Below are 22,361 nucleotides of genomic sequence, written 5' to 3'. Positions count from 1 at the left end.
GGAAGTGACCAGCGTCCCCTTGGTTTGAAGACCTGACAATGAACTCTGGAAGGCCAGCCACCCCCCAGACAGCTTCCCCTCCGGCCTCCAGTCTCCATTATCCAGCCATAGCCTGGGGACCAATCACCCCGACTGCCCTCTCTGTCTCCCTTTTTCCCCTTTCTCCTTCTCTTTCACTATCTGTCTCCCTCACTATCTCTCTCCCTTCCTCTTCCCTCTTTCTCGTTTTCTCTCTCTCCAGGCTCTTTTTACCCGATGCTTTCAAGAGCTCCCTGTGTCACCAGACTGATTAAAACAAACACTGACCCTATTTTGATATCTAATCCAATTGTGCTCTTTTTCTTCTCACTGGCCCCGGAGCACGCAGAGTATTAGGTGTCCTGGGAGCCACAGGGCCCCCCTCTGTGACTGATCTTAGATTTCAAACACTCAGGACCATCACATATGGTGGGCAAAGAGTAAATAAAGTCTTATGAAACTCCCTTTTAGCGCTCATGTGTAAACAGGATTTAGAATAATTTTGATCATAAGCCTCATATTCTTGTGGTTGGAATGATGATGCATGAACAAAAGGATGCATGTGCACGCCCCCTTTCACGTACACATGCACGTATGTTAGTTGTAATTTGAGTTCAGAGTAAGGAGATGAAAGTGTGAGTCTCAGAAAGCTAACCCTGCTGGCGAGGGTGCTTACTGGGGGGTTATTGAGAGAAGACTGCTGTTTATTGTTTTATTAACAAGGGCATGTTGGCCTCACCAGGTCAGGGCTTTACCTTTGACCCCCCAAGGAAAAAGACTAGAAAGCAGTGGCCTTTGTGTATCAAACAGGCAACTGTCCTTATTGAAGTCAGTGTGTGTCCATGTGTTTTGACAAAGTAAGTGTTATTTTTTAAAGACACTATTGCTTTTTATCGCCTTACTTTTAAGACTTACGGATTTAGCTACTTGCTTTGTGCAGTAATTTTCTTGTTGCTCTGTTAGGAAGCCAGAACATATCTGTATATAATATAAAAGATAATTTCATAAAGTATATATTTATAATCCTGCACAAACAAGTAATACAACTTCTGATGCTTAAATTAATTTTAAGGAATCTATAGTTACAGCCAGAAACTCATGTTTGTTTTGTCTGGCCCACTAACGTCAGTGCTGGAGTAGCACTTGTATATATCAGTGATATCAGATACTGTATTAGTATGATCACCCATTCAGAATGTAATATCTATTTCTGTCTCTAGCTGTGTAATGAAACACAAACTGTCTCTATACAAACAGCCAGATATTCACAACGAACCTCACAGTACGTTGACACAAGTATAACGTTTAAGATGGAAACTTTCTGTTTCGGAGTAAGCCGGCCCCTCCCAGAGTGAACTGTCCTGAGTGAAGAGCAACATATTCATATTTTGGGATTTTTTTGTACTGTGGATGGACTTAAAGCCCTTTGATCAACATCCTCATTATGTCACATCCTGAAGCACAGTGACGTTAATGATACCATCTAGTGGTGATCAACAGATATATCAACTGAAATGTACACTGGCATTTGTATCCACTGTTATTGATTTATGAGCATTAAATACAAATAAAAGGCCTATGTGATCATATATGAAGGGTGCGAATAAGTATATTATTAGAAGGAATGCTGATTTGCAATGGAAAAGTTAATCAGATATTCAACTTTGAACATTTCATTTCTATATCCTGTAAATGTGTAGAACAAGGTCATGTAACTGATAAACATCCTGAAGCCTGAATACACTTTTTACATAGTGTGGTGACTGGTGAAACCATGGTGATGGTGATACCGTCGAAATCATGCAATTTAAAATCATTTTCCTCTTAAGCACATATATTGGGAGCAGGGAGTGTAAAAACTTCATGCAGCCAGACAAACGGCCTGTCAAACAGGCACCTTCAATGTATGGAAACCAGCTTTGATTATGGCCAGAAATTCTTTCGTGGGCCTTGTGAATTATGGCCAATTACCTTTACCCTTTTATAATAATCATTTGTTTCCCTACTGTCACGAGCAAGACCTTGGAGTTACTATTACCTAAAACTTCAGTAGGCGACTACAGGTTGAAATATATGACGATAATCATTCCCACTAATGGCTGTGGAGCTTAGAGCAAAGGCAGTTTTTATAGAGCCCAGAACTGTACATAAAACCTTGAGACTAGCCAGATTTTATGACCAGGTTATTTCACCCTTTACTCTGTTGTTTATGGTTTTAATGGCAGACTGTTGCCAGCTTTCATGGCTGCAATGGCTGATTTTAACTCAGCCAACATGCTGCCGAACCCAAAGTTAAGCATCTTTACAGCAAGAATGACACTCTTGCTTAATCATTTGAACCATCCTGTCAAACCAGCAGCTTGTGAAATGCATGTTAAAATATATCGAATGGCTCTCGCAATCTTTGTTTTTGGCCCGCAGGAACGCTTTGCTATTGTTGTGAAAGAGCACAATGCAAAAGAGACATCAGGCTCTTGTCACCTTCTATTCTAATCGATAACGAAACAGGGTGTGAAGAAAACAAGAAAATAAATGAGAGAGACCCAGAAGAGGAGGGTGCGGTGAGGAGGGAATGAGACAGCGAGCAGTGATAATCGATGAGGGCCACAGAGCGATGGCAGAGACGAGGTCATTTGTCTCCAGGAGAGAGAGAGAGAGAGAGAGAGAGAGAGAGAGAGAGAGAGAGAGAGAGCGAAGAGGTGGTATACAGACAGAGCTGTCTGCTGATGGAGCTGGCGGCTGGCCAGGCTCTATATGAGGGCGTCTGAACAACAGCAGAATTTATCACAGTGACTGCTGGCCTTGTTACCAATGAAGACATGAATCTGAACATGGAGAAGGAATCAGGCTGGAGAGCAGGGCAGGTATATCAGCCGTGGTCTAAGCTGAAAACGCCCAGACCTGGCATTCAGTGACAAACTAAAACATTTGAGTCAATAAATCCACATCCATGAGTCTTACTGTACTCTATTATCCGTCTGTTTGGTTTATATGCACACATGTATGCTCATATGCTCGCCGTCACTCTGATTCATAACTGATGATTTTTACGATGCACACTACCGTGTTGTCTTCTCTGTAAGAAGAGATCATCATTTACTGTTGTTTATTCATTGAGTTTTTCCTAATAAACTAACACTTAACTTCTAAAACACAGGTCCAAGCTTTTCAGATTCTGAGGAATAGCTTTTAGCCGGAGGCTCCTAAAGTAAACATAGAGCTGTTTTTAGATAGTGTGCTGTCATCCAGAGATAATTCACAACAGACCTTGAAGCTAGGTACTGTTTCAGCTAACTTATTAAGCTTCAATGTGGCTTGAACTGAATGTTTTCAGTGATGATGCCTTTGATTTAACAACACTTACATGCCATCTTTGTTATTTTGATGGAATGATTGTATTTTTTTCTTGTCCTCTCTTGTTATACTCAACTGTAAGCTCTGCAGATTTCATCCATGTGTCTTGCCGAAGGTCGAATGTGTATCTGGTGCTGGTGTCTTGGTTGCCACTCCCTGCTGCAGCCCAGATGGCAGTGAAGCCCTCCCTCCGCAGCAGAGGTCTCAGCAGCCTGCCTTGACAGCCGGAGAGGAGATGGAAGGGAGGAGAGAAGATTACTATGCTAATCGTTCTGAGACATGAAACTGATTGTGCAAACCTGTGGATAATGGCAAATCAATATTTGTCATTTCTGATCTTAGCGAGCAGCATTACAAGGTAAACACCTTTTTATAATACAGCATCAGTGTGTGCAGGTTTTCTCTGACCACTTCCACATTCTCATTTCACACTGCAGACATATAGAAGATACCAAATGTGTTGAAATTATCACCAGAAATTTTTAACTCAAATTATGCGGTGCTGCCAAAAATCTAACCAGTAGAGGGCACAACAATATCACAATCTTCCAGCATCATAACTGTCATTAATCTCTTGTAGGTAGTATAGAGTTACATAAATAATGCACAGACTAGACAGCAAATGTATGCACAGTATAGTCTAAGTGACAGTCTGGAGTAGAATGTACTGTATGTAGAATATTTACATTTTTGTCATGTTACTTCAAGGCTGCGTCAGCTTTGAAGCTCAACCCTTGGTATAGCTTTCTGTGTGATCAGTGAACTTCTGCAAAGACCAAACTGCATTTACAAACATAAAAACACAGATTGAGAAACTGATAAAAATAAACTAAAGGATTTTAAAATTTACAACCATAAGACTGTGAAGACTTTATAAGATGCAGTGATGCTTGCTGAATTACAAGGCAAAAGTTTATTTATCCTCATCTGCAAAAACTTAGCATTGAAAAAATATGACGAAATCTCATTTTTAGCAGAGTTTTACTTTTCCTTATGCAGGGCAGCTCAGTTTCAGCACTGAAGTCCCTGCAGACTGCTGGCCGAGGTATTGGAGGCAGTGAAACATGAGTCACCCTGTGGTCTGTTTGTGAGCAGTGGCCTTTAAATCGCATGCAGTAGGTCCATTAGATGTTCGACCATGAATAAATAAGCCTCACTGCATAGTTCTTCTATAGGCACAGGAGTTGGGTGAAATATTGTTGTCGAAACCTGGATTCCAAAAATAGATATGGCATGTTGTGTTATTTAAATTTCAGTAACAATGGGGGTGATTATGGAAATTGGACTAACATGATCTAAAGTGGAACTGCTTTGGGTGCAACGTGGATTTTAGAGAAATATGACAAATAAAAACCAAAATTTGTTCTTAATTTGCTCTGCAGCATCTGCCGTGGTCGAGGCTGGTTAACCAAGAGATGAAAATGATAGAAACACAGGGAGTTTGGGTTAATACAGCTGACACACACACACACAAATGCACACCCACAACACAATGCACATGAACACATCCCCATCATTCCCCAGGCAGCGCACATTTTCGACAAGAATACAGCTGACAGGGTCACAACAGCCAGCGTACAAACATTTTGTTCACGGTCTTTTATGTCGTTACACAAAAGACGGTGCATGCTCTGCTTCTTTAAGCACTGTGCTGCCCCTCTGGCACCAGTCTCTGCGGATTAGTCATCGTGAGGTGGCAGAGAAGTGTCGCTTAGGCTACACAGTCTGAGGTGGACTTTTCACAGGCCACTGACTGGGTCTGTGGGGTTTTGGTGTATCATGTCTCTCTGTTCAGAAGCAGTCCTCTGGTCACAAAGGTACAAATCACTGCACAGCTGAGATATTCAGTATATAGCCAGATTGAGAAAGCTGAAACAGAACCACAACTATAAGTGATTTACTTATACTTTTCAGTTTTGCATTAAGTATTTGCTAAACCTGAGGAACAACAGCTACCACTTAATTGTTTTGTTGTTTCTATCAGGGTAAACCGGCTTATGCCCATTAATACCAACATGCCCAATGAGTTTTCATTATGCATGATAAGGATGAATGCTCATTGATCTGTGAACTAGCGGGAAGCCTTTACTGTTTGCATATTTCTTTTACTGTACAGCTCTGAACAGCATGCCTCTGAGCAGCCATCTGGTAAACTAGAGGGCAGGACGCAGAGGACCAGTGTTCACACGCACTATCACCAAAATCCACAGGGATGAGACTTTAACCCTCGATCTTAACTATGACCTTGACATCTTACTGCACTGTATGAAAAAGAAACAATTATCCACATAATTTGTCCAAGCAGCTGGCGGAAACACTGCAAACTAAAAACAGGAATTGTGACATTTGTTTCATTTCACACTTTATTAATTTTGCTCCCAGAAAATGAACATTCAGATTTGTGTCTTCCTTCATGAATACACAAAGCTATTTCACAAGTACGCTGTTAAAATACTGATGGCTCCCAACACGCCGCACAATACTTGCATCGCATATTCTTCAGAGAATTCACGATCAGTGATGTGGTAATTCTGCTGACATGATAAGCTGTCTGATCTGTTTCCAGCAGCCCCCTCTCCTCACACACCCACACACATGCTATATAAGCAACCACAGGGCACAAGGCACTAATGGAGGAATTTAGCATTAGTGGTTGGCAGTGCAGTGTTTATTCTCCATTTCCACCAGTAAGCCAACAAGCACTCATAATGTTATTAATCACTGTAAATATCTCAACTGATATAAAATGATCTCTATATTGTGACACATTTTAGATTAATATGAAAAAACAGGAAAACATGAAGAAATTTGAAGTGATGGACAAATGACAGACTTCTCCATAGGTAAGGTTTCTGCTGACTTTTGAGATGCTGAATGATGAAAACTTCTATTTTTACTTCTGGTGATAACAGGCCAGCTCGTCACCTATTGGAGCTCATAAAAACTGCCTAAGTAGTAAATTCACTCTCCCTGTGGAATCTTTTTTTTATCTGCTAGTTTATTGTCTATTCTCCTGGGAGCAGGCCAGACTTTTTATATTGCTCCAAGAAAATCACAGCCTCTCGTCATGCAGCCCTGTGATATTCAGATGCTATTGGACCGAACTTAAATGCGGTCTTTTGTCTCTGCAGAAACTCTTGATGGTGTCTGCATCACAACTATCATGCGTCACCAGCTTTTTTAAAATTATTTTATTTATTTAAACCCCGGAAAACACATTGAGGGAGAACCCTCACTTACAATGGTGCCAAGGTACAGACACAACTAAAATCATCAAAGAAAGCCAGGAGGTTGCAGTAAAAGAAGAATACATGGCTACATCAATTAAAAACAAGGTGAAATTGTTAGTGTTAAAAGGTAAAAGTGCAGAAATTGACAATGAGACAAATAAATAAATAAATGAAACAATGAGAACCATTAAAAGATTAAAAGCAATAACCATTACAATCAATAAAATTAGCAATTAAACCTTCGAATTGACTCAATGGTATTAATGAGGTCAACTTTAAATTTTTTTAAGCATATTCCAAGTATGTGGGGTAACAGAAAGCAGATCCTCTTAACTCTGTATGAATTTTTGGCACCTGCAGGGTGAGTCATGTCTGTGAGAGGGTACAACATTTCAAGAAAGCAGGGTTGAGAGATATTAGGGGCTTTTTTAAAATAGCTTTATAAATAAATAAAAACAAATGCTGATCCCTCCTCAATGACAGAGCAGGCACTCCAGTTTTTTGATATAGTAGGCAATGGTGTGTCTATAACTATCTCTAGTGATGAATCTTATGTCATTTATATACTGCATCTAAAAGGTTTGAGAGTGCAACTGGCCACCCACCCATAAATAACATACCCATAGTCCAGTACACAGAGGAAAACTGCTTCAACAATTCTTTTTTTTCATAAATAAAGGAAAACAAGATTCATTTCTAAAAAGAAAGCACAATTTCAATCTCAGCTTTGATAACAACATGTCAATATGGACTTTAAGCTTTTCCATCAACCCAAATACCTAGATATATATAGTGTTGGACTCTCTCTATTATGGTGTTATTAACAGAACAAATTTCAAAACTACCATAGTCAATATTTCTTGTATTCAAAAACAACATCTATTTTGTCTTTGCACAGATTAGGACCAGTTTCAAGTTATGAAGGTGTTTTGAAGGAGGTTAAATGATCGCTGTAGATTTGAAGTTGCAGCATGAATGAATCTGTACAAGAGTAAATGACTGTGTCGTCTGTGTATAGATGGAAGTAACAACTGTACAATGAAGAGGTAATACTCTTTATATAAATGGTGAATAAAACTGGTCCAAGGATAGAACCTTGGGGAACTCCCTTTGTGATGAGGAGTAAAGAAGACTGGATATTACCTATCTGGACACACTGTGACCTACTAATAAGATAATTCTGAAACCACAGGCAGCTAGCATTGTTAAAACCCAAAGAAAAAAGTTGTAAAAACAGAGAGTGTTCAACTGTGTCAAAAGCTTTCATTAAATCAATAAAAAAGCAGCACAGTGTTTTTTATCTAATGCTGAGACTATGTTGTTAATAACTGAGGAAGTAGCAGAAATAGTGCTATGCTTAGACCTGAAGCCAGACTGAAATAAAGGTAGTAGAAAGGTATGGGTGGGATGGGAATGGGTGTATAAAAATGATTTCAAATGTTCATTAACAATTGACTCAAGTATTTATGCAAGACAACACAGTTTTGTGATTGGACGATAATTATTTAATTCAGGTTTGCTACCACCTTTATAGAGAGGAAGAAAACAGGCAGTCTTCCAAATGGTAGGAATACTGCCAGAGGTTATGTTAAGATTGAAATATGAATTATATATTCAGAAATTAACTGTGCTGAAGATGTCAATGCAAATGGTTCCAGTTTGTCATCACCTCCTGATATTCGTGCATCAATATTGCATAAGGCATCAGCTACCATCCTATTGGAGACAGGAGATAGGCTGAGGGAGTGGTCGGATATATAAGTGCAGTCCATTTACCATTTAGTTTACTTCAGCAGTGGTGTAAAGGAAAGATGACTTATGTTTTTTCCACATAACTGTTGGGACCAACACTGTCAAATAACTTACAAGATGCAACAAAATGATCATTAAAAGCAGCACAAATTTCATGGCTATCAGTTATCTGAGTGAGGCCATTAGCAGGTAGAGAAGTGTTAGAATTGTTAGAGGTAGATTTGACTATTTTCCAGACTTTACTGGGGTTATAATAGGAATTAGTAAAGGAGTGCAGATAATAGTCAGTTTTGCAGCCTATTTTTGTGTTTATTAGATGCCTCGAGACAAAATCTCCGCCATCGATTTTACCGCTGCACATTCATCACAGGTGTCAATAGTCATGCTTGTCCTCTTGTGGTCGTGACTCTTGTGTATATTTCTTTATCCAGTGAAGAGGAGTGGAGCTTTACCACAGTGTTAATGAGCCTCCTGTCACTTGAACAGCAGGGACGGACAATTAAACGGAAACAGGCAAAGAGCAAGGGAGGAATACTTAATGAGTCATCTCTCCTAGAACACTATAAGATGCAAACAGCAGATGATATCGAGGAATATCTAAAGGTTTTTTACTTTTTATGACAAAATGTGAAAGAGAGCAGTTAGAGCTTTAGGTCAGTGTGCTCTGTTGTTGTTGCACCTGAGCCAGCATGGTAGTTGCCCTGTGGCCCTTTTCTTTCTCCTTATTCATGGACAGAAAAGCAGCAGGTAGTCAGTCCCTCCTCCTTCCTCATTTGTCCATCTCTTTCCAACAGCTGTACTCTCACACCCAGAGGGGCGTAGGCAAGGTGTCAGTACACTGACGAGTTAGGACTGCACCATTAATAGCAGGCAAAGGGGTGTGGAGCAGAAAGAGAGAGTTGAATCGTCAGTGCCAGCGAGGCTCAGCTGTACAGAAACACCCCCTGAGACATGGATCAGGTTTTGTCCACCAGTGTTCGTCAGCATGTTTAATTTGTGACCTGGCAACCTGACTCTCCTGAGAGGGGAGAAAAAAGGCTGGTGCTCCACTGACAGTGAATAGGAGTTCTTACAACATTATCAGATATATAAACATCATCAACATTCACAATTTGCTCTCAAGATAAAGAATAACATTGCATCCCATTGAAAACTGTGGTGGGGAAACATGTTATCTCTCACCTGTTCCAATCCCAGTTATCACATTAAGAGCAAAATAAATATTTGTTAATGCACACTTGCATTATATTATTGCAGATGAGTGAGACTGCAATCAGTCTCAGGATGCTGTCTGTCTCCTCTCTATTTACTGGGTCTTTAGTCTGCCTCCACAGAACTAAACCCTTATAGATGGTCTTAAAAGGCTCCGTAAATCACAGTCCAGTCTGGTGGCTCATTACCCCTCCATTCTGTACTCTAATTTAACACTGTGAAATATTAAGGGCCTTACTGCAGCTTCTATCTCAGCACGCTCTCTCTGCTGTGTGAAGACGGATAAAAATAAAATCACCCAGCTCAAGGTCAAGATGTTTCAGGTCAGAGCTGTATTGATGGAGAGTGGTGTTGATGTTTCACTGTGAGTGGAATTTCACCCGTGGGACCATTTAACAGATATGAAATGTGAGTTTTTTTCTTATAAAATGCTGTTTCCATCCACAGTGCCCGGCTCAGTGATCCGCACCATCACCCTGAGAATTATGACCTGTGGTTATGCATGAAGCTTTAAGGTGAGTAATACTGCGGCAGAATTCTGGCGACAGACAACATTGTGTCTCCTGTTGCATAATTTAAAGGTGTGATAAACTGTACATTTTACGAGTCGAGTCACACATCAAAAATGATAAACCACAGGCAGGAAAACCAGCCTGTGATAAGTTGTGTGTGTGTAGGAGAGGGATGTTGTACTGTTACCTCAGTGGCCCATTCACAGCCGGACTGCAGAACGCCAGAGGGGGGGAAAAAATGAAAAGAGAGAAAAAACGCTCACAGGGTGAGTAACCATCATATGATCGGTGGTTGCCATGGCAACTGATCCCAGCAGTCAGCCCTTAGAAAGTGAGTCACATGAGTGAATTGAAGGAGACAGGAAGCATACTGTGCATACATGTTGTCAGTTGATGCAGTACTTGTGTGTATGTGTGTGTGTGTTTGTGAGAGCCAGAGGAGGGGTGTGTGTGTGTTTTGGAGGTGTCTTGTGATGGAAGCAAAGAACTGCCCCAGTTTAGGATGCCTTCTACATTTATTCCAAATCATAGAGTGGAACATGATGTGCAGTGGGAATAGTTTTCATTCAGAGGGGGGGAGAAGCAGTTTGAAAGAAATCACCTTCACCATGAAAACCTGACATAGTGTGAAACTCACTAACTTTTAGCTAATATTCTACTCTGTGATAGTCAAGAGGTTTATCAGTGGGAAAGCAGTCTAGTAGCACATTCCAGCACTAAATACTATAATCCAAACAGCATCCCCGTCCTTGTTTGACTCACACCTTCAGACAGCCTCAATTTCACTCTGCTTAACAGAGGGAGAATGTTGCCATGAGCTACTCTCTGAAACACCGTGGTCCAAGGACGTAATATTTCAACTGGAAGGGTGAAACCAAGGCTGCACCTCCTCACATCTCACTGACACTTTGTAACATGACAAGCCACCCACCTCTGAGGTGTCTGGATAATGAGCCACATCCTTGTTATTATTTAGGTAAACAATTACATGCAAAATAGCAAAAAAAAAAAGAAAGGTCATCCAAACCTGTCTGTTGTTTAAAATAGCCACCCAGTGAGCCAGGAGAGAAATATATGGAGTGTGGAGCGGTGACAGACAGAGCTAGGGGCTTAATAAATTGCTGATGTCAGAGAGAAAAATGACTGTGCCACAAATTATCTACACTTGAGAAACAGCCATTAGGAAACACTGTCTTTCACACCTATTTTAGTCTACATCATTGTGGGCACAAAAGCAAATCATGACATGTCTATTAGGTATTAATGTGAAATACCATTTGTATAAAGGAGGTGAAGTGTTCCATCAATGTAAAGCTCATAGTGTTGGTGAAGTTTAAAGGTCAGTATGTGGATTTCTTATGCTACTACTACTTCTACAAATACTATTAAAATGATAATCATCATAATAATATTTTGTTTTTTATTCAACTATGAGCAGCTGGGAAAGAAGTTTAACCAATCTATATACTACAAATGCAGGAGTTTTAATCACCTTTTGCACAAGCATCATATTTAATCAGCTCGTGCCTGATTGAAGGCTGCCTGTGTGATGCACTGATTATCGTCCTGGGAACACTGCAGATGTTTTTTGGGGGGTTTTTTGTTGCTTTTTTTTGTCTTTTAGATCCACTGCTGACGTGAGCACGAGCGGGTGAGTCAAACCTGCGTCAGACTTCGTCGTGACTCGCCATAGTAATCTCTCCATCCTATGGGGGGGCTGATTTATCCCACAAACACAACCATAACCACGTGGAAACCAGAGGTGCGAGCAAGTCTTTGCAGAGCTGCAGAGCATCGTTAGAGCCCTGGAGCGGTTGCAATACGCCATCACCTGCAGAAGTTAATGTGATTAATTAGCCTTTAGTGACCAAACTTGAGGCAGGCGCTGAGCTCCTGCGTCAGACTTTACGCACCGCGCGTCTTGTGTGACTGGAAGCTGTGATTTCGCATCTCTTTGCGCGCAGAGATGTTGCATATGAAGACATTGTCTGAATGAAGATACAGCACACACACTTTGGATTCATACTATCACGCGGACTCGGACGTTATAACTCATTCCGCACACTGTGTAAGGTAGGTATAATATTCTTCCATTTTCACCATTTGATCGATTTACATAGATTTCTCTGTTACATATTCATTGTTTCTTGTTGTCGTGAATCGCTTGACTTATCAGCGACAGTTTCCCGAGCAAAATCTACCTGAAGGCACTCGTTAGAAATGAGCTTTCACCTCATCATCTGTCAAAGTGTGATTTCGCCGCAACATTGACGGTGATCGTCGTTCATTCATCCTCCCTGTCTGACGATGTCGCGCCGCATGTGTCCATATTTGACTCATTTATGCATTTTCTGCGGAGAGATCACCTGCTGTCTTACAGTGATGCTGTTTGCATCTCCACATTGCTATTAATAGGTGATTCATTTGACCTTGACAAGGCGTCAGAGGTTATATCCACGTAGAGAGTCAATCTGTGGTTTATGGGCCTGTGTGCACCGTTTCTGAAGGATGTCTGAACATGGCCATCCACGCGCCGTTTTGCACCTGTCACAATCACGGTCGTTCAGGATCAAATCCCAGTGGGCGGCAAAGTAATTCATCACTGCTGAGTGGCTTCTGTCCACATCTTGTGTTTTACAGTGACACCATTTTTCTCTCCAGAAATGGCTTAAATCTAAAAGCAAGAAATGAATTAGTCTTTTCTTTGATGGCCGCCTGATTGACACCGCAACAGATCCCACAACTGACTCCAGCTTTGCCACAATCTATACTCCCCCCTCGGCCCTGTCACAGCAGCTCCATGTTATTTGCAGCCATCCTTCAGGGGATATCACGTCTGTCCGCTTGAGATGGTGAGAGGAGAGATAGGCGACCACTGATGCTGCAGGGATGGGATTTCAATTTTGCAGGAAGAGCCATTGCTTAGCAACCAGACTAGATAAAAGTGGAGCGTATCTTTGTAGGGGAAACAGTGAACCTGTGCTGTTACATCATCAACACCAAACTGTCCATAGAGGATTAGGAATGTAAAGTTCCTGGGACACACATCTGCCTCCCCGGGGGGCTTTGGACATATTTACAGGGGTCTATTACCACGACTCCCATTTCTTTGAAAAGTAAATACGTATTTCACAGTCTGCAGCACCTTTTTCTTTGCATGAATGTCCGATCATTTATTCTCTTGTACAGTTCTTGAGCAGTTTGTCATAGTACTCTGGAAGAAAAAAACAAACACTTCTGGCCATTTACTATGCTTCTCTCAGATAGAGACCGTGTACTGACTCATATTCTATTACAGTGTCTTGCACTGTATGTGAAGTGCTGCTGTCTGTGTAATGTGCCATCTGTGTCAGCATATACTGTGAAATTCTGAAAGTTGCTGGCCAACATCAAAAACTTTAACTGTTTATGGTTAGAAAACCATCTACACAGCTTAAAATCCCCAAAACACCTGAACTTCACACCAGAGAGCGCTCGATGATGATTCAGTGTTGTGTAGTTGTAGACGGTTGTGGGAAAGGTCACTGCTGCTGCTGCTCTGGGATCTGTGTCGAGCTCTGAGCCTTGGAGCTGCTGCGTGTCGTGACTGCAGGGGCTCATCGCTACTGTTGAGGAATGTGATGTGCGTGCTGCTGCTGCGGCCTCTGGGTGGGCTTAGAGTCGAGTCGGCTGGCAACCGTTCTCGAGAAGTCTCTGTGAATTAAAGGCCAGCTCGGATTTCAGTGGGCTGCATCTGTTTTCAGATTAGAGGTCTTGTCTCCAGATCAAACACCCCTGGCTTGTATTCGATGTCCAACTTTTACAAGGTTTCTCATCGTGTTTTAGAGGGCAGTATTGATTGTGGAAAGGTTAAGTGTTCATATGATAACACAGTGGATGGATGGTGGTGGATGCAGCATAGATTATAGTATTTCCAACAGGTTTATTGTTATATTTGTGCTTGTATATGTATATATTGATAGCAGGTTAGATAATTATTTTATACTAGTAGCTTTTTCACATGTCAAACTACAACTGAAAGTGTGTGCTAACCGTGTGGCAGCGATAAATGAAGCATTCAGAACTTCAGTGACAAACATCTTGTGTTTTTAAGTGGGACAGCATTTTCTAATGGGTTTAACCAGATAGTGGTGAACTGCATAATCTACTATAACTGGATTTGTGTGACCTCCCCCTGAAATAAAGACCACCTCCGCTAACATGGAAAAAAAATTGGTTCAGTTTTATGAATAATACATTGAAATTCAGGGAAAAAGAGCAGAGGTGATGTCATATAGCAAATACCATATATTATATGCGTGAGTCTGCTTTTTAGGGCACAAGATGTGGGTGGCTTACCATCCTTGTCTTAACAATAGCCGTAAAATCCTCATTTATGCAGGAAATTCAGACTTCTACAGTTTCTGATACAGTAGCTCTCATACTGTGTTGTTACCAGTTCCCTTCGAGGGAGGCACGGCTCACTGGATTGTAGGATTATTAGTGGATTTTGCAGAGAGCCTCTGAAAGTTACACATGCCAGAAAACTCGAACTTTCCAGACAGGTTTTCTCTTCAGGAAAAAGAACCAGTTAATTCAGGAGCTCTGGACTTTGCTACTTATTCATCACAAGAATTGAAAATTTTAAAACAACCTGCAGACAAGATGTTGAAGCTGTGTGATGAGAAAAAAACACAGACACTAAACTGTTGAAATCTGCGCTAAGAGGCTCTAGTTTTATTGCCGCACATTCTCCTGAGACCAGTAGTCACACAGACCGGCTGTTCACTGCTATTCACATGACTCAACTTTGGTATAATGTGTTCTGCTGTGAAACGGATTGTAATTCAATCTTTGCTTCTCATTTGCCATAATGAAGTGGATTACTGAAATACCTCACTTATGGCTCCAAAGTGCTGCAGTTTTACAACCACTCTTAAAAATACTCTACTATATGTACTAACTAGCAAACTGGAAAAGTAGTGCACATGGTTGTCACAGATCCGGCTCCCGAACTCACATCATCTTTAAGCTTTTTGGCCAGTTTTCATTGTGAGATAAAGTAGTTTAGGGTATTTTCTGACTGTCAAACACAAGTAGCATGTTGATGAATTTTCTGTGACCTTCCTACAATGTTAAAGCTGGAATACATACTAGATACATTACTTGAATTTTCAGTCAGTTACATCCCTCCCAGTTTTTGATGTGGATTGTTTCCTAAAGGTCAAACTTGCCAAATTAGGGAGACAGTAAAGGAGGAACAGTTACAGAAATGCTTGGTGTTGTTATAATAACATAACAAATTGGTTTAGGCTGAAAACATACTAAAGTTATTGCTAAGCACTTACATTTCCTGTCTGTCTCCAACCATTCCTCTTCACAGATCTAAGAAAAAAAAGCACAGCTGTCTTTCCCCGGCACTTTTCCAGCTCTCCTCTCTTTGCCTTCACCACCTTCACCCCTCTGAAGGAGCTCCTGCGTTGCAGTCATGCCAAAGAACACCAAGGTGACCCAGCGGGAGCACAGCAATGAGCCGGTCACTGAGTCGGTGGCTGACCTGCTGTCTCTGGAGCACCCCATGGACTATAAGAGCAGTCAGATGAGTATGGGTCTGAGTCCTGGCTCCACTGCTCCAGTAAGGGCGCTGCTACCCTCTCCTGACCCAGACGCCGAGGACGGCCGACCAGCTTGGAACAACAAGCTGGAGTATATCCTGGCCCAGGTGGGCTTCTCTGTGGGCCTGGGTAACGTCTGGAGGTTTCCCTATCTGTGCCAGAAGAATGGAGGAGGTAGGTGGATGGATGTCTGTACATGGTTTTGGTCTATTTTAACTGCTCAATGTGTGATTGAATCAGAGAAACTTTTACAACCTTTGTGTGTAAAGCGTAGTAACACTTCTCGGATTTTGAAGTCAGTTCCTAATTGGGCCACCCATGGTAAACATATGTCCCTTCAGGGTGCTGAGTAATTGTTAACAACAAGTAATGTTTTGCTGAGTCAAGGTTGTTCATGTTAAATTTTTTATTAGTTCTGTAAAATCCTCAATGAAATAAGTGGCCATATGGGAACAGTTAACTTAAAGCGCAGACTGTAAAAAGTAATGGACGTAGCCACTATGACATCACCTATTGGCTTGTGAACTCTGTCACTACAGGATCTGAGTCAACTGGGGAAGAGAGTCACGCATGCGTGAGTGGGTCGGCCATCTTGGACAACTAATTATGGCAACACTACTAGGACAAACCGCATGTTGTCATTACAGGATTTGAGTCTGTCACTACATGATCTGAGTGTCAGCTGTGGATTTTATGCACATTTTTCACAGTATATGAGTTATTACATGAACATGTTTGGTCCATGTTCAAATTCTTTGGCAAAATGCAAAACTGTACTCATCAGTAAAGTACTTGAATGTGTTTGTCTGAGCTCTGTTTTATTTCTTTCACCTTTGACATTAATTTGATAAAATTGGGACTTTTTGGGACACTGGGACTTTTTTCTTTTTACTTAAATCCTATAGTTGTTAGTATATTGTTTATGTTGGTAAAACTGTTTGGTTCATGTTGATTCAATTCTTTGGCCCTGAAAGTTATAAAAGTAGTGTTAAAAAAATAAAAGTATACAAACTTTCCTCTGAAATGTAATGGAGGTGGTTACTGAGTGAATTACTCCCTACATGAACCAAACATGTTCATGTAATAACTCATATGCTGTGAAAAATGTGCATAAATTTCACTGCTTAGATTGTCTGGTGAAATCCTGTAGTGACAACACGTGGTGTTGCTGTACCTAGCTGTCCAAGATGGCAGACCCACATGCACAAGTGCAACTCACATCCCTGGTTGACTCAGATCCTGTAGTGACCATTTGGAAGCCTCAAGCATGGATATATCATAAGAGCTAGATAGGGCGCCGCCGCTCACCCTTGCAGCCAATTTTTCCCAGAGGTCACTCGCGGTATTGCAGCGAAAAATCCCCCTGTGGCCCAAAAAGCATTTTCCCCATAGACCACCATTGTAAAAGAGATGTTTGTAAAACTGTTGACAGAGCAGCTCCAACTGCAAACAAGGTCAATTATGACTCTTTCTATTATGAATTTCAGGTTCAATGGAAGTAGAAGGATATTTGTAAAACTTTCCTTGAGCCGAGAAGTGATTTCATAATCTGTGATGTCATCACATGTAAAGTGCTCGAGTTTGGCATTTTGATTGTCGCCATCTTGGATTTCTGGAGCCAGAAGTGAACCATATTTGGACAGGAGGGTGGAGCTGATTCTAATGCTAGCTGCTTACTTGGTTAGCACGGTGCATTTACAGTCTATAGTTAACTGTGATAATGCTAATGCTAATATTCGCTATCAAAAAACAGTCTTAAAACCATTAAAACATGTACTTACTGGAAAAACTGAACGTCTGACTCCTTAGAGGGTCTTTTAGTACAACCAAACATTGAACTTTTTAGGCAAGCAAAATGTTGCAATAAACGTTTATGAACTGAAAACACACTGAGATAGCTACGGCTACACCTATACTCTGTGAATCTGGGGTTACGCCATGGTTACGTTACCTAACCAATGTTGTTGTGGTAGTAGTGACTTGTCAATCACAACGTAGCCACACCCTAAATCATACCCTGCTTTATCATCTATTTTACTTTAAATGGGACCATAATTTAAATGGTGTATTGAAGAGGACTTGAAACTAACGAGTGAGACCATAAACTCATTAGGAAACTGTTTACTGAGGTAATAAATCAAGTGAGAAGTAGAGTCATTCTCTCATAGACTTCCATACAATCGGACTTCTTTTTCGAGCCAGTGGAGTCGCCCCCTGATGGCCATTAGAGAGAACGCAGGTTTAAGTCCCTTCCACATTGGCTTCACTTCTCAGACGAGGAGCTACCTGCTTGGTTTGAGCACGTTCCTGTCCGCAGTCACATCCAGAATGCTCCTCTGTGCCTGGCAACTATTTGTTGAGACATGATTTGATTGAGAATGTCCGCTGGTCATGATGATTGGCATGAAATTTAATGCTGTATTGCTCTATCTCATAAAATCTTAATTTGCATCGCATCACAGAAAGAAATACTTCAGGGGTATTAATTGAGCTCTTATTTCCTCAGAACCAGATAAAGTAAATAAGTGCTGTTCTGTTATTTTCCGTCCGGAGTTGCACCTGACACACAGAGACAACACTAACCCAGTTACTCTTCCCAGCATATAAACATTTCACCCAGGGACAAACCAGTTTGTTGACAGTTTCAACCACCTAATGTTGCACCTGTCCAAACTGCCACATCTCAGCACTGTGCAGGTGCACTTTCCACATCTGAACCATTTAACCTACTCTCTGCTTTTTAGACAGTTAGAGGATTGTGTATTGAAAAGAAAATGCTTACACACTACATAATGGCTTTTCTAAAATAATCCACAATGTGACAAAGAAAATCATACAGTTTGCTGTTAGGTTTGTTCACTATATCATGTAAATACTGGGTTTCATCCTTGACAATGGTGTTCTGTGATTTTGCTTCACCACGATTTAATTGATAACATTTGTGTACATATGGCTATTTTCTGCCTCCATCTACCTTCACTTTGAATAAAAGAATAGTTTGACATTTTGGGAAATACACTTATTCACTGTCTTGTTGAGAGGTAGATGAGTTTTTGATTGATACCATGAGATTAAATCAATACCACTCTATACACAAGTTAGCAGCCAGTTAGTTTAGTTTAGCACAAAGACTGGAAAAAAGGGGGGAAACAGCCATGTTTTTATGTTTGATTTTTGTACGGATTAAACATGATGTAATAAATTAATGATTCCAATGGTGATTAAAAGCAGAATTGGTTATAAGAGTTTTTGTTTTACATGTGAGGATTTTTGTCAAAAACATTACTGTATATGTATTGTACACAAATGTAATTATTTTACATGCAATTTTGTACACATTTGTCTCCAAGTCCTAATTTTGATTTCAGTGTATAACCATTTCCAGTACATTTGATATTCTGTGCTCACTATTCTCATATTAAAGTCCCACTCAGTTTGCCTGTCGACGGGGCCGCAGCCTCCTCCTCCTTGATAAATTAGGTCCTGTCAACCAATTAGCCACCTAATCGTGCAAGTCAGAGGGGTAGTCTCTTCAGCATTTCTCAGACGTAGTGAGCTTGTGCTGTCAGATGAGGCACTTCTCTTCAGCAAAATGAGGGAACGCTGAGAGGTCTGGTATAATACTGTGAGATCCTCCAGTTTAGTTTTTTATTTGCTTTTCTTGCACCCTTATCTTTTTGCTATTATATTTGTGATGAGATGAGAGGGTGGTGATGACTAAGAGGAAGAGTAAACACTGATTTCCTGGGCTTTCAGACATTTATTGATTCTACCTGTGTGGGATGTGTGTGTAAAGATGGCATTTGAAATACATAAGAAAACAAAGCTGAACATGTGTGTATTTGCACAGTTTAATCAGAGTGTGCGCAGTGATGAGTCTGCATCCCCTGGCGAATCTTGACTCAGTGATGGGTGCTGCATTGTGCTGTCTGGGTTTGACAAACAGTCTCTGTCCATTACTTCCTCTTTTTGACAAAACAAAAAAAGGGAGACACCCTTTTTTTGTTTTGTCAAATGAAATCAGGCTTATTTATATCACCTGTCCCCATAAAGGCACATCTCAAAGAAAACGAGACCAATTAAACAAATCTGTCACAAAACTGAATAATGCAATTAAGTCTGTAGCAAAATAAGAAACATGCAAATTGCAAGACACAAAAGAGAAGACTTGCTTACTTGTTTACCTCACCTACCTTAGTGAAGCAGTTGCATGCATTGACAAATTACTCTAAATGATCCTGTATTACAAATAAATAATTTAAAGATCCCCTCCCGTATTAAGACATCTAAAAATACTGTGCTTGGAACAATAATGTGTGTTTAATATGTTTTTTCACCAAAAGAATTACCACATTAAAATCTTTAAGATGGCATTCACTCCTTCTCCCTCATAAAAAATTCCAGGATATATAAATATGCAAATATTGTTAATTTCAAAAGTTTAACTGCTGGATACGAGATGTCTCCTACTTCACTGTGAAGTCCATTATCAGTGTATGTGCACTGGGGACTCCACATTTCCACATCACACTTGTGTAGGTTGAATATTGGACCAGAATTGGCTTCCAAACTAGTTGTGCTGTCATAAATCCTGCTCATAAGCCCACCTCTGAAAATCAAACTTTCATCGAGCACAGAGAAACTTTCCACTTTTAGCAGATGAATGTGAAAACAGCTTTCCACTGTCAAACTCTGCACATACATCATGCAAACATCCAACTGAAGGAACAAGAAGAAAAACAGTGGAGGGGGACTTTAAGTAATATATTTCTATTATTTTGCACACAGTATGTTAACATTTGTCATCACTGCAGACTACAGCAGCCCAGACAAGGCAAAAGTTCCAAGTAAATCTTTTTTCAAGAAAAATAATGGAACAACTAGCAACACCACTAGAACTACTAGCAGCCTTTAGTGGCCATTTTGGTCTTTATGAAGTTGTGATGGCCAAAGGGTGAAGGCATTGGTACTGAAATTCAGTGGGATTTCTCTGGTTGATTTCTTTGGTGGAGCCACCAAAAACATGAGGATTTAGCCTCTGAGGATCAGGAATGATCACAGGAAATTTTATTGAAATCCAGCCATTAATATCCAGTTGATGAGGGTTCTAGCGGAAAGGTCAAAGTGTCATCGTAATCATTATAATTCCTAATGATAAAAGTCCACCATCTTGTAGGCCTGCTGGGCAAAAACTTGAGTGGGGGCATTAATGTAGAGATTCTCCACCAGTGTGGCTTAATTGTAATATGTGAAGGGAAAAACAATACAGTTTAGTTACCTTCCCGCTAACATGTTTTATTGGCCTCTGCTATGTGTGCCTGCAGCTCAGAATAGACATCAAAGATCCATGAAAGCAGGCAGCAACACAGAAGTCACTTCTAACAGTCCAGATAATAATACCGCTGTGTAACACAAGACTGTGTTCCTGTCTTTGTTTCCTTTGTCTGCTGCTATCTCTAATAGCCACTCACAACGTTATCAGTACTTTTGATCAAGTCAAACGTCACAGTCATTTGTTTTTGGTCTGACAACAGGCTGCTCCCTCCAGCTGTCCATCAGTATGAGCCCTTCCTCTCCCTTCCTCTCATGGTGCCTCTTCATGTCTTGACGTAGGCAGGACTGGATGTGAAATGTTGTTTTTTAAGTGCCTGCTGCTCTCCCTACATTGTTCTGCAAAAAAAGAGATATCATTATCTGAGAAAGTGTTGAATCGAACTTGAAGATGAAAAGAAGGAAGGAAAGATAAAGCCGAGAGTGAGAGGGAAAAGAAAGAGGTAGTGAAAGCTGTGAAGATAGAGCAGCGAGGGATAAAGAGAATAGACTCCAAAAATAGAACATGACACAGAGAATCTGACAATGTCCCTTCTGCTGTTTTACAACGAGCTTTTGTCCTTCACCAACATGGATTTCAAAACATACTCAGATAACCAAAGTAAGCTGTATATTCTGCAGTAACTCTTCTTCCTTCTGTCCCTCCTCTGTCTCAGGTGCATACCTAGTGCCCTACTTCATTCTCCTCCTCCTCATCGGCATCCCCTTGTTCTTCCTGGAGCTGGCGGTGGGCCAGAGGATCAGGCGTGGCAGCATCGGGGTCTGGAACTATGTCTACCCACAGCTGGGAGGCATCGGGGTTTCCAGCCTAATGGTGAGTGCAGACATGACCTTGTTAACAGGACCGTAGTTCATCATACTGGTGGCTTTACAAAACATCATGATTTTATAGGGTTTACAGGTTGTCAATAACATCTGAAGAAATGTTTAAAAGTCACATATCAGTGATATACAGGTCAGTAAGAGGATGTTCATAATAAAAACAATTTGGTGGCCAGATTGTGACCCCACATGTAAAGTAATTCTTAAACACTCAAACCTTTGTTTGCTTGCTTGCTTCATTAGCTACTGTGACAACAACAAAATCCACAAAAAAGATATTTATTGCATAATACTACAATGAAAATGATACACTTAACATCTGACATCAATATTCACAATATACTCAACAATATTAATGATAAACACTGAGACAAAACAACACAATATCTCAAAAACCTGTCTTGTTCAATAGATGGCTCTACTTGCATAAATATTATCACCTAATAGAGAATGAAATGATCAATAAAGCAATTTACATCCACCAACCACAAATAAAGAGGGATGGATAGCTCTCTCCGTCAATAGCACACCTTTAT

At 40.6% G+C, this 22,361-nt stretch overlaps 1 protein-coding gene across 3 annotated transcripts in view; it reads left to right on the top strand.

The window, feature by feature from the left end:
* slc6a17 (solute carrier family 6 member 17) overlaps nt 1-22,361 on the top strand; it is a 40,035-nt gene that overhangs the window by 4,738 nt on the left and 12,936 nt on the right. The window contains exons 2-5 of one of the 3 annotated variants that reach the window (XM_042408738.1): nt 3,455-3,730; nt 10,014-10,081; nt 15,441-15,846; nt 21,660-21,817. In XM_042408738.1, the coding sequence (XP_042264672.1) occupies nt 15,546-15,846; nt 21,660-21,817 (459 nt within the window). In that variant the 5' untranslated portion in view covers nt 3,455-3,730; nt 10,014-10,081; nt 15,441-15,545. Of the gene's footprint in view, nt 1-3,454; nt 3,731-10,013; nt 10,082-11,830; nt 12,152-15,440; nt 15,847-21,659; nt 21,818-22,361 lie in introns of those variants that run through there. The other 2 variants (XM_042408739.1, XM_042408740.1) reach the window with 2 other exon arrangements.

This window comes from Thunnus maccoyii, chromosome 4 (genome assembly GCF_910596095.1).
Source record: "Thunnus maccoyii chromosome 4, fThuMac1.1, whole genome shotgun sequence".
NCBI lineage: Eukaryota > Metazoa > Chordata > Actinopteri > Scombriformes > Scombridae > Thunnus > Thunnus maccoyii.
This window is presented reverse-complemented; position numbering and strand designations above follow the sequence as displayed.